The sequence below is a fragment of the Acanthochromis polyacanthus genome, chromosome 9 (genome assembly GCF_021347895.1).
Source record: "Acanthochromis polyacanthus isolate Apoly-LR-REF ecotype Palm Island chromosome 9, KAUST_Apoly_ChrSc, whole genome shotgun sequence".
In the NCBI taxonomy this organism is placed as follows: domain Eukaryota; kingdom Metazoa; phylum Chordata; class Actinopteri; family Pomacentridae; genus Acanthochromis; species Acanthochromis polyacanthus.
In genome coordinates, this window is record NC_067121.1 from 2838990 (window position 1) to 2852169 (window position 13180).

At 46.1% G+C, this 13180-nt stretch overlaps 2 protein-coding genes across 5 annotated transcripts in view; one reads left to right on the plus strand and one right to left on the minus strand.

Annotated features, from left to right (window-relative positions):
• LOC127535524 (zinc finger protein 883-like) overlaps positions 1-13180 on the minus strand; it is a 131975-nt gene that overhangs the window by 106213 nt on the left and 12582 nt on the right. The window contains exon 2 of one of the 2 annotated variants that reach the window (XM_051953787.1): positions 6362-7016. The exons of the other annotated variant lie outside the window; for it this stretch is intronic. Within the exon in view, the coding sequence (XP_051809747.1) occupies positions 6362-7016 (655 nt within the window). The remainder of the gene's footprint in view (positions 1-6361; positions 7017-13180) is intronic. 2 annotated transcript variants of the gene reach the window in all.
• LOC127535546 (zinc finger BED domain-containing protein 4-like) overlaps positions 1-13180 on the plus strand; it is a 122267-nt gene that overhangs the window by 98403 nt on the left and 10684 nt on the right. For 2 of the 3 annotated variants that reach the window (XR_007944373.1, XR_007944374.1), the window contains exon 1: positions 10430-13160. The exons of the other annotated variant lie outside the window; for it this stretch is intronic. The gene's annotated coding sequence lies outside the window, so the exon portion shown is untranslated. Of the gene's footprint in view, positions 1-10429; positions 13161-13180 lie in introns of those variants that run through there. 3 annotated transcript variants of the gene reach the window in all.

A 13180-nucleotide genomic window follows, 5' to 3' on the forward strand; every position in this document is an offset into this window, starting at 1 on the left:
AGACCCATGACCTGCGACTGAGACCAAGCTTTCTGACACTAGGCAGCACATTTCTCTCCAGAATGCCTTGATAGTCTTCAGATTTCATCGTACCTTGCACACTTTCAAGACACCCTGTGCCAGATGCAGCAAAGCAGCCCCAAAACATTACTGAGCCTCCTCCATGTTTCACCGTAGGGACAGTGTTCTTTTCTTCGTATGCTTGGTTTTTGAGTCTATGAACATAGAGTTGATGTGCCTTACCAAAAAGCTCCAGTTTGGTCTCATCTGTCCAAAGGACATTCTCCCAGAAGCTTTGTGGCTTGTCAACATGCATTTTTGCAAATTCCAGTCTGGCTTTTTTATGAGTTTTTTTCAGCAGTGGTGTCCTCCTTGGTCGTCTCCCATGAAGTCCACTTTGGCTCAAACAACGACGAATGGTGCGATCTGACACTGATGTACCTTGGCCTTGGAGTTCACCTTTAATTTCTTTGGAGGTTGCTCTGGGCTCTTTGGATACAATTCCAACGATCCGTCTCTTCAATTTGTCATCAATTTTCCTCTTGCGGCCACGTCCAGGGAGGTTGGCTACTGTCCCGTGGGTCTTGAACTTCTGAATAATATGAGCCACTGTTGTCACAGGAACTTCAAGCTGTTTAGAGATGGTCTTATAGCCTTTACCTTTAAGATGTTTGTCTATCATTTTTTTTCGGATGTCCTGGGACAATTCTCTCCTTCGCTTTCTGTTGTCCATGTTCAGTGTGGTACACACCTTTTCACCAAACAGCAGGGTGACGACTTGTCTCCCTTTAAATAGGCAGACTGACTGATTATGAGTTTGGAAACACCTGTGATGTCAATTAAATGACACACCTGAGTTAATCATGTCACTCTGGTCAAATAGTTTTCAATCTTTTATAGAGGTACCATCATTTTTGTCCAGGCCTGTTTCATTAGTTTGTTTTTTTAAATAGTTATGTTAATCAACAATTCAAAAGTAATGGCTATTTTTGATTATTTAATTTTCAATAAATTTTTATTTATTGTTACTTTTGTGAGTTTCAAGTGATTTCAGTGAGAATTGTGGGTTTTTCCTTCTTTAACATTCAGTCAGTCATTTCACGTGCAGCCCAGCAAACACATTCAAAATGACAGGATTGAGCCAGCCTACCTCAAAAATCAAAAGCGATGCATAGGTTATGCCCAGCTCCGAGGCCACACACATACCCGGCTCCCAGCCTTCAGCCAAGGTACCAGCCGAATTCTGCTAAAAGCAGAGAGCAGGTCAAACACCGCACAAACGTCACTTGGAGACGCAGTGACCGCGTCGGAACATACCTAACAGGTAGGTAGAAAAATACTCCGCCAGCATCTCGCAACTGCCACGGCAAACCACGCGGCTGAGTGAACACCCCAGCTCCAGGTAGAGGACGCATGTGGAAAACACGCAGCCCTCTCTCAAATATACTGCAGTGTAGCACCGCCCAGTAAGCCAGGTGCATCAGGATAATGATTCCCAGCTGCACACACCTGATCTAATACACCTGTGGAGACGAACTGGGCTGTCCTGCCACATATGGATCAATTTACATGTTAGCTTCTACTTTGTATCGTCTGTCTTATCATGCATGTATCAAATTGTGTTTTATGTTCCCTGTTCCCCTCCCCCTCTTTACCCCTCTCTCCCTCTTCTGTCCCTCTCTTTTTTTTTTTTTTTTTTTTTTTTTTTTTCTGTTTGTCTGCAAGTCCGCTCAAAAAATGACACCAACCACTCATGGTGCCACTGCTTAAGCTTCATGTGCAATTTTTTTTCTTCTTTGTGACTGTGACCATCACCGGCCCTCATGGCAAATTAACCTATCATGTTTATTTCAAGCTGTTTTCTACATTATGCCATTGAGGGCTGTGCACACCCAAGTGAAACATAAAACAAACACAGGACAGACAGAAAGGTGAGGCATAGACAGTGTTCTAAGAGAAAAGGTGCATTTTATTTGTTTGTACTCTTTAATTCATACCTTAAAACCATTTACAAATCTAAAACCCTTCACAAACACCTAATACGACAAAGTCCCAACGGATCAATCATGAAGATGTCAGGAGGCCACAAGAAGGATAGATAGAGCAGAGTGAGATCCACAGATACTAACCCAGCAACCTCCACTGACTCAGCAACCGGAGGAACACACACTATTGAGTTTTGGTAGGTGCCGGTGTGGTGGGTCTGACATGCATGAAAACCTCCACCAAAAGGAGGGAGCTGTCCCCTCCAGCCCAAGGAGGTCCACCCAGCCCCCCCGCAGGAGCCACCAAGCGGAGACCCAGCCCAGGAGCCCGGAGCGACCCCCCCCCCCCGACACAGACAGAGCCCCAAGGCCCGGGCAGCAGAACGGGCCATAGCGGACCCCCACGGCGCCCCACCGGCCCACAGCCCCACCTCCCCCACGACCACCCGCCCTCCCCCCGTCCCCCCCCACAACCCGACCCCCCCGCCCCCCAGACCCCAAACCCCCGCCCCCCCCACCGTCCCACCCCCCGCCACCCCCCCTCCCCCACCATGCCGCCCACCCACAACCCACCCCCAACACCCCCCCCGCCCCCCACCAAGCCACCCCCCACCCCTCGCCCAGCCACCCCACCCCACCCCATCCAACCACACCACCCACGCCACCCCTCCCACACCCAAATCCGGGAGGCCACCCGCTCACCGGAAAACAGCACCAAGGGACCGGGCAACGGCACCGAAAGGGCAGACGAGCCCCGCCCAGAGAGACGTGACCCTGAGGGAGGGAGGGAGGGAGGGGAGGAGGGAGGGAGGGGAGGAGGGAGGGAGAGGAAGGAGCACCAGGGGAGGCGCAACAACCCAGGCCCTCGGGCCCGGCAGGGAGAGGCCCCGGAGATCACGCCAGTAAAACTATTGTGAGTTGCCCTGTTACTGAGTTCACCAGTTCCCCAACTGGTGAATACTCGCCCTGCACCGTGAATGTGACCCACCCAAGTGTATATACAAGTATGTGTGGTGTCTTAGGATTGGGGGGTCGGTGAGGCAGAGCACAGGGTAACGAAACCCCCACTCAGCCTCACCGCAAGCCCAAAATGTGAATGTGTATGTGGTGCGTTAAAATTGGGGGAAGAAGTGTCAGGGTGGGGGCATAGACGGGGGGCCACAGCACAACACTGCACTGGGGCCCATCCCGTCTAATGACGTCCCACCCCATAACCACCCACCCCCCAGGTAGTGTGGTGCATTAAAATTGGAGGGGAATTGTGGAGTAGGAATATGACCTCTCCACCCCCCCCCCCGAGGGATATGTTGTGTGCCCTATGTGTATATTTACAAGTTGTATTGTGCGAAGTTTGTGAAGTGATTTAAGAGGAGCGATCAACGGGGCCCCACCCAGCCAGGCGGAGGGAGGTGCGCGCGCGCCCAGTGCCCCCCCATACCCTCTTCTGTCCCTCTCAACCCACCCACTCAATCAATCAATCAATCAATCAATCAATCAATCAATCAGACCTTTATTGTCGTTGTACACTTTCATATACAATGAAATTTCATTTGAGCTGTCCTGTCAATGGCAGCTCGGGCTGCAGCACCGTTGGGAGCACGCCTGTCTTGAGGAAAAAGAAAGAAAAACAAACATCTTTAACAGGGTATGGGATAATAGCAGAGGGTAAAATGAAGAGTTTAGAAGAGCTATCTCTTGGCCATGAAAAACTTCCAGAGGAGTTTGTTTTATTCCAGGGGCGCCGAAATGTTGTCAGTATCATTTTTTGTTTAGTCGGGGGAAGGAGCAATTTGACCTTCCTCCTGGTTGCTCAACTTGTTCGATCTCAGCTGTGGCAATTCTCACCCTGATGGCATCACTCTCCGACTCAAATCAACAGTCACACTTACGTTTGAGTTCGTCATTCCGGTCACCAGCAGCCTTAATCCGATCAATTGCAAGGATCAGCAGAGTTTGGACGTCGTTTCTCTCTGCGGTCCTCCTAATTTTCCAGAAGCTCAGGTCCACAATCAAGCCAATTATCAGCAGACCTGTCATCATAAATCCGAATATGTAGATGTCCTCCACATCCTCCACGGATAGGGGTGCCAGGCACATGATCCCCTTCCCCTTTCCCCAGGTGATCACATAACCAGAGGCAAAACTCCCATCTGGGCAGGTAGGCTCCCCTAAGCCTGTGTTCTTTGTCAATCTTGTCAATCGCGTTGAGAGACCAGCTAATCAATTCCATGATCGGTGTTTTGAAGGTCCAGTGCCAATAGATCACTCCAAATCAGACGAGACGAGACAAAAATGCAGCAAGCAGAAACATGAGGGTATGGGGAGAACAGAGATAGAGACGGAGAGAGGAAAAATGCGACCGCCTCCTTCGAGAAGCTAGGGCAGAAGCAGCAGATGGTTCCCCCACATAAAGAGCCGGGTTCTGCTCAAGGTTTTTTTTCCCTGTTAAAAGGGTGTTTTTGCCACTGTTGCCTTTGGGCTGCCCTGGGGATCAGGGATATGGGTTCTGTAAAGCATCTTGAGACAATTTCACTGTAATTGGTGCTATATAAACAAAATTGAATTGAATTGAATTAAATTGGTTATGTCTTTGATATCTGACTCAGAGATATTCTTGCTGGGGATCTTCAATGTTACATTCATTACTAAACAACTTGTAAATGTACGTCTGTTTAAATACATTCAAAACATTTCATGAAGCAGTCATGGAGCTGTACATGTTTTATTACAACTTTATTTCATGTCCAGATCTCCTCTGCTGCAGTGACACACTCTGTTGTGTCCTACTGTCACAATGTCTCTGTATCTCGTTTCCTCCTTTTACTTGGAAGACGGCAGAACTCAAGCTGAGTGGATTCCAGCAGTATGTTCACACCTGAACAGCCATGTTCTCTCAGCAGGATGTGAAAATGTTCCAAACAGCTTCACAATATTTCCAATCACTGCTCTGCTGATGAAGGATGTCATGATAGCAGAAATGAAGCAGTCTGTACCAATACCATATCCATCCAGACATTCAGTTTGGTTCTTCTGCCTGCTCCACCACCACCACAGTCCAGACTCCATCTGGTCTGATCATCAAGGATTGCTTACATACTTCCTCACAATTGTTGTTGAAGCACAGACTAAAGGTGCTTTAAATCTAAAACATCTACTTTTAACCTGTACCATTTCTTCCATGTTGTTTCAAGCTTAGTTCTGACATTATGCTTCCACAGATGTTTCAGGATCACAACTTCTCAGCTGTGTGGATTCTCATGTGGGCTTTTAATCGATAACTACGGTTGAAGCTTTTTCCACAGGTTTCACAAGAATACGGCTTCTCACCTGTGTGACATCTCATGTGGTCAGTCAAATAGGTCCGTCGACTAAAGCTATTTCCACAGGTTCCACAAGAATACGGCTTCTCACCTGTGTGAAGTCTCATGTGATCAGTCAAATTGGTCCGTAGAATGAAGCTTTTTCCACAGGTTCCACAAGAATATGGCTTCTCACCTGTGTGACGTCTCAAGTGGACAGTCAAAGAGCCCCGTTGACTGAAGCTTTTTCCACAGGTTCCACAAGAATATGGCTTCTCACCTGTGTGACGTCTTAAGTGGACAGTGAAAGAGCGCCGGTGACTGAAGCTTTTTCCACATGTGCCACAAGAATATGGCTTTTCCATTTTATGAACTGCCATGTGCTGCTTATGTGCTGATGAATCAGAAAATCTTTTTCCACAAGTGTTACAAACATACGGTTTCTCACCTGTGTGACGTCTCATGTGGGCAGTCAAATTGTTCCGTCGACTAAAGCTTTTTCCACAGGTTCCACAAGAATATGGCTTCTCACCTGTGTGACATCTCATGTGGTCAGTCAAATGGGAACGGTGATTAAAGCTTTTTCCACATGTGCCACAAGAAAACGGCTTCTCACCTGTGTGACGTCTCATGTGCTCAGTCAAATGGGTCTGTTGACTGAAGCTTTTTCCACAGGTTCCACAAGAATATTGCTTTCCCATTTTGTGAACTGCCATGTGCCTATAATGTGCTGATGAACCAGAAAATCTTTTTCCACAAGTGTTACAAACATATGGCTTCTCACCTGTGTGACGTCTCATGTGGACAGTCAAATTGTTCCGTCGACTAAAGCTTTTTCCACAGGTTCCACAAGAAAATGGCTTCTCACCTGTGTGACATCTCATGTGGTCAGTCAAATGGGAACGGTGACTAAAGCTTTTTCCACATGTGCCACAAGAAAATGGCTTCTCACCTGTGTGAAGTCTCATGTGGGCAGTCAAATAGGACCGTTGACTGAAGCTTTTCCCACAGGTTTCACAAGAATACGGCTTCTCACCTGTGTGGGTTCTGTGATGTTTAATTAATTTTGATTTATACCTAAAAGCTTTTCCACAGACCTCGCATGTTGCAGATTTTCTTGCCTTGTCATTATCACACTGTCTCTCTGACAACGGAGCATTGTCTACATCATTAGTGTGACTGCTGTTACTCTGATGTCTTGGTTTCTGCTCCATACATCTAGTTGATGCTGAGTCGTCATCCTTGCATCCTTCCTGATCTGGGCTCTCAGCTACACAAGAGATGTGAAACAGGAGCTGATCACTGTTTGGTTTTGGTTCACTGTGGTCACTTTCCTCATCCACAGGAGTCACCTCAAAGGTATCAGTCTCCTGTTTCAATCCAATTAACTCTTCCTCCTGACTGGAGTAGAGTTCATCCTGTTCCACTTTAATTTGTGGTAACCCTGGGTTTGATTGGTCCAGACTGGTGCACAATTCTTCCTGTTCCATTTTAATTTGAGAAATCTCGGGGTTTGATTGGTCCAGACTGGTGCACAATTCTTCCTGTTCCATTTTCATTTGAGAAATCTCGGGGTTTGATTGGTCCCAACTGGTGCAGAGTTCCTCCTGCTGATCTTTAATCCGTAGAGGCTCTGGGTCCTCATGGTCCACCATGGAGTTTCTCTCCTGGTCATGGGGCTGATGGTCAACAACAGTCTTCTCATTTTCACAGACATACGACTGTGGGAGCTCTGGAGGGACAAAGAGACAAAAGATAATGGTTACTACTGTGATGATGAGAGAACAAATATCTGTCACTTTGTCCAGGACTGGCTGTCCAACAAAATCAGCTCAAGAGTCGGATGTTTGATGCAAAAAGAATATGATGGTATATAATAGAAGTCTCGGAGCCATGACACAGCAGCAGGAATGATACAAGCATCTCCAAATGAGCGAACATTTCTATGAACACGTTGTTCCACAGTGGATACAGGATCACAAAGATTCTAATGGTAAACACCACTGGGTACTTTTCTACACACCACACAGACAGGTTTGATGGGGATCCAGTAAAATCTGTCTGAATAAAGCTGCTGTCCTCTTCAGCCTTCAAACCTGTCAGGACATTTGGATTTTAATGTTATTCTTATTTTACTTCTGGTTACTGTACTGTTGATTTGACTCATCAGTGAAACCCAACATGTTAATAGTGGAATGCAGTTGAACACATTACTTCTACACTCTCTAACTCTGTACGTGCGCTTTCTTTAGATCATGAATGATCTCTATACATGGAATTATGTCTCTGGACTGAAATGATGGAATGACCGATTCCTCTGTCAGAGTTTTATTATTAAACTGTTTGATAACACAATGCAGTTGCTGTCAGTGTGGAGTAGTTCAGATAAACACTTCCAGCACCTCTGAACAGGAAACTTTGGTTCTTGCTTCCAGGGTTAATCAACAAAAAGATCACGATTTTAAAACTCCACAAACCTCAACTGACAGACACCATTAGGGCTGCACGATATATAAAAAATATCGTTTTTGCAATGATGGTAAATGCGATATCCATATCGCAAAGTTGCGCAATAATTTTATGATTATTTCGATGTATAAATCATGCTTTTTGCATGCATAGACGTTTACTTGTGACCAATTGAGTGCGACCTTAAACCCCCCTCCCCCCACCCCGAAAGCACTTTTGCTACCAGCGCCACAACACAACATGGCAGGACACAAGAAAGACGACTGAAACGAACAACTTGTGCCTAAAAAACAGCACGCCTCCAAAATTTGGGAGTACTACGGTTTTAGGAGACAGGACGAGTCACAGATGCAAGAACTTTGCAAGTCATGCCGAAAAATTGTGGCTACGTCGTGAGGAAACACTACAAATCTGCACAGCCACCTCGAACACAAGCACAAGGAACTGTATGCCATTTTCTTACAATCTAAAACACCACGAGCTACTCCCATGAAGGCAGACAAAGGGAAGGCAAGCACACAGACAACAATTGGTGAAAGTTTTTCTTCTGCTACACTATATGAAAAAACTTCCAAGCGCCACCAAGGTTTAACTGCGGCCATTACACGTTATATCGTGAAATGCACACTCTCCATTAATGTCTACAATTCTACAATTTCATTTAGCAGACGCTTTTGTCCAAAGCGACGTACAACACAAGCAAGAATTCAGACATAAGGAAAAACCTGTAGTAAGTGCAAAAAGTGCTTCAAGTGCGATTGGTCAAAGGTGTTGCCATCAAGTTGCAGAAGAAATTCCAACCCCCCCCCCTTTTTTTCCCAACTTTGTCAGCGCTAAATAAGTGCTGGGTTTTGGACCACCTGACTTATTCTACCCCTAAGGTGGAGTCAGATTAAGTGCCTAGGTGTTCTCTGAACAATTGAGTCTTCAATTGTCTCTTAAAAGTAGAAAGGGATTCAGCAGAATGCAGAGTTTGGTAGTTTGTTCCACCACTTTGGAACAACAGAGGAGAAGAGTCTGGCTAGAGATTTCGAGCCATGCTGGGCTGGAAGCACCAGGCGTCTCTCACATGCAGAGCGAAGTGGGCGTGAAGGGGAGTAGACCTGGATCAGGGAATCCATGAAGGCTGGGGCCGTTCTTGTAAATGTTTTGTAAGCCAGGAGGAGAGTTTTGAATTTGATTCTGGCTGCAACTGGAAGCTAGTGAAGGGAGATTAACAGGGGAGAAAAAAAAACAGCACATGACTCGGCGAGAGGGGGAATCGATCCGCCAACCCTTCGATCATTGGTTGACCCGCTCTACCACCTGGGCCACAGCCATCCCCTCCTTGTTGTGTGCAAAGAAGGTTTTTTGGAGATGCTGAAAGAATTTGACTGCAGATGCAAAGTGCCATCACAGAACCATTTACCAAGTCGCAATTCCATAGATGTATGAGGCATGCTTGGGGTCTGTAAAAGCGGAGCGGATTTCTTTGCAAGCACCACAGATTTATGGTCCAGTCATACTACTGAGCCCTACATCAGTTTTACTGTTCACTCTCTCACAAATGACTTTGAACTGAAAACACGCTGCTTGGAAGTCTCCTACTTTCCGGACTCCCACAGCACTGAAAATATAGCGACTGCCCTGTGGGATGTGTTGATGACCTGGGGGTTGCAAGAAGAGAAACAAGTGGCTATCACATCGGACAACGGCACTAATATCTAATATCGCAATATATATCGATATCGCAGTTCTTGACACCCATATCGCAGATCGCACATATTTCCAATATCGTGTAGCCCTAGACACCATATTATGAGCCCATCCTCTCTTGCTCACAATGTGTCTCAGTTCACCGTTAACTATTCACCTGAACACTTCATGATGTTCTACATGTGTAGCGGAGTTAATGATTCCACTTGTCATCTCCTATTACATATTAGGTTCCCACGGTGACCACCGGATATGGCGTGGACGCACAACGTACGGGCCCCTGCAGACTTGGGGTGTGTTCCATAGTGTTCCCCCACATTGCGGTCTCAGTCTGCTGTGTCCGGTTGCCGTGGTAAGATGACCAGTTTAAGCTCCGCTAGCAAAATGCTAATTAAGTTTAACCTCTGTGCTGAATAAATTGTTTTGTGTTTTTAGCATTATCTGGAGGTTACCACGTGCACGACTGTGAGAGTAATATCACTGTGTTTTACCAGCTCCTTCAAATAAATGGCGGATTTGATGCCAAAAGGGAAGATGCTCCGTGTTTGATTACCTACACAATGCAAGAGAGAGTACATAACCACTACAATGGTGCCGTGACCCCGTCTACTACCTGGGATTCCATCGTTTCATCATGGGAGTGTTGCAATTCTCTGTCTATCAAAGCCAGCGGCCCGACACAGTCTGAGTTGCCTCCGTGGATTGCAGTCGGCAAGAGGACATCTGTGGTGTTTTATTTCCGGCGGAAAATTTTACAAAATAAAATATAGTTCAAAAAAGAAAGAATGAACATCTTTAACGGTGGAAAATTTAGGTAAATGACATTTATTAAGCGACTGTGAGTTTACAGGGTAAGAATATGTAACTATTCTCTAGAATAGGTAACTGTACATTTGGTACAGTCTATATTTTACTAGAAATTACGTTCTGTCTTTAGGACGTTTTGTTCTTTAATTGTTTTGAGTTTTGTGTTTCTTAGTAACAATGGATGAGTTCAACTTGAGTAGTTTTGACAGGGGTCGGAAATTGTGGGTTGTCTGCCGAGTCATATGTGTCTCTCTGCTGGCAGTACAGTCATTGTGGAGCCAAGTGAATCTCTAACAGTGCCTAGGACAGTTATGGTGGGATGGACAGTAACACCATTGTGGGGCGATGGTTGGGTCCCAGTGAGAGTCATTAACCCCTCCCATAAACCAGAGACTCTCAGATACAACTGCAAGATCACTGACGTGTCTCCCTGTGTCACCCTAGAAGACTTTGACATCGATTATCTGTATGAAAATGACAAAACTGACAATGTGAAATGCAATGTGACTAAGACTGCTGATCAGAGTGACACTGCTAGCGAGAAAAGTTTGACTGTTGACTCTGAATGCCATCTACACAGACCTACCAGTTCAGCCCTGCGTGACTTCAGACTGCAGGACATTGACTCGAGTGAGCTTTCTCCATTCTGGAAAACAAAATTAGTTGATTTGGTGGCCAAGAATGAATCCATCTTCTACTGTCATAGTCTTGACTGTGGAAAGGCCAAACACTTTGTTCACTGGATCCGGCTGAGTGACAGCAGACCACTCAGGGTGCCCTATCAATGGCTGTCCCCTTCCCACTCCAAGAAGTTATGTTTAGCTCTGAATGGAGGAGCGGGACATCATAAGGAAGTCTTCAGTGCATCACCACTAGTACTGGTTTGGAAGAAAAATGGAGATCTGAGTCTTTGCACTGATTTTCATTGGCTGAATGCATGCACAATTAAGGATGTGCATCCCTACCTCACCAGGCCAATGCGTTGACTGCTCTCGGAGGAAATGCATTCTTTTTGACCATGGACTTGACCTCTGGTTACTACAATGTCGAGGTCCATGAAGAAGACAAAAAGTTCACTGCATTCACCTCTCCTTTCGGGCTGTATGAATACAACAGGCTTCCACAGGGTCTCTGAAACAGCCCAGCTACATTCATGCAGATGATGATGGGCATCTTTGGAGATCAGAACTTCCTTAGCCTCCTTTGTTACCTTGATGACATTCTTGTCTTTGCTCCAAATGAACAGGTGGCTTTGCAAAGGCTGGAGACTGTGTTTGAGAGGCTAAAGGTGCACAACTTCAAGCTTGCTCCCAAAAAGTGCCACTTCACACAATCATCTGTGAAGTTCTTGGGGTACATTGTAACCAAGGATGGCATCTCCACTGACTCAGAGAAAGTAAGAGCTACAGTGGACATCAGTGAGAATGACTTGATGGTCGATAACACCAGCGTTCCCTCTCCCTCCATGATAAGATCGTTTCTTGTAGGGATGCACCGATGCCGATACTGGTATTGGGTATCGATCCGATACCAGGCATGAGTACTCGTACTTGTACTCATAAAATGGCCAACGATACCACGACACCGATACACTTGACTCCAAGGTGGGCAGCGACGAGTCACGTCAGCAGTGTGGAACTATTTTCAGGTGAATGAGAGTGACAAAAACAAAGCAGAATGCAAATTATGTCCAGCAAAAGTGTCCAGAGGAGGAACAAAATCTACCACTTACAACACAAGCAACTTGATTAAACATTTGAAATCCAAGCACGATGCAGAATATAAAGAGTTCATTCGCGACACCGACAAGAGACAACCAACTTTGCAGCAGACGCTGGCTAAGCAGGAGAAAATGTCCAGAGACAACCCACGTGCGGTCAAAATCACAGATGCCCTTGCCGAGTATACTTCCCTGGATGACCAGCCACTGTCCGTGGTCAAAAATTTGGGATTCCGGTGTCTTCTCTGCACACTGAAACTGAGGTATGAGATTCCTAGCCATACCCATATCACAGATACAGTGCTACCGAAGCTGCACAACTTCGTGAAAAAACACATCCACAACCTGTTGCATGATGTTAAAACTTTAAGCTTCACCACGGACATTTGGAGCAGCAGCGTCAGCTCAGTGTCTCTCATCAGCCTTACTGCACAGTCGATTGATGATTATTTTAAGCTGCAGAAGGCCATACTGCATGCAAAACAATTCAGAGGTTCGCACACTGGCCAAGCCATTGCAGATGAGTTTGATGTTATGCTTCAGACGTGGGCCATTAATAAAAGTGCAGTTCATGTTGTGCTACGAGATAACGCGAAGAACATGGTGAAAGCCATGCGTGATGCGGAGCTTCCGATCCTCCCATGTGTCGCACACACATTGCAGCTGGCTGTAAACGAGGGGCTGCTGGCTCAGAGAAATGTAGCCGATGCAGTGGCAGTGGGACGAAAAATTGTTAGACATTTTAAACACTCCGCTTTAGCCTACTCCCAACTGGAGGACATACAAGTGCAGCTCAACCAGCCTGTTAAAAGACTCCAACAGGATGTTCCGACCCGCTGGAACAGCACTTATTACATGTTTCAGTCTCTCATTGGGAATATTTGGGTCAGACTACGACCTTCCTGACAACTTCATTGTCACCGCTCACCAGTGGTCACTTTTTGAGAAAATTTTGTCTGTGCTTGCTCCGTTTGAGGAACTAACCCGAAAAATGAGCTCACGTGATGCACTTGCATCTGATGTCATTCCTGCTGTGATCGTGCTTATGAGACTTCTGACCAATGAAACGGACGAGGACCATGGCATTAAAACCATGAAGGAGACTTTGGCTGCAGCCGTCAAGAGGCACCTCGGTGACGGGGAAACAAACCCAATGTACTGCATCGGGACTCTTCTCAATCTGAGGTAAAGTGTGTGTCTGTCTG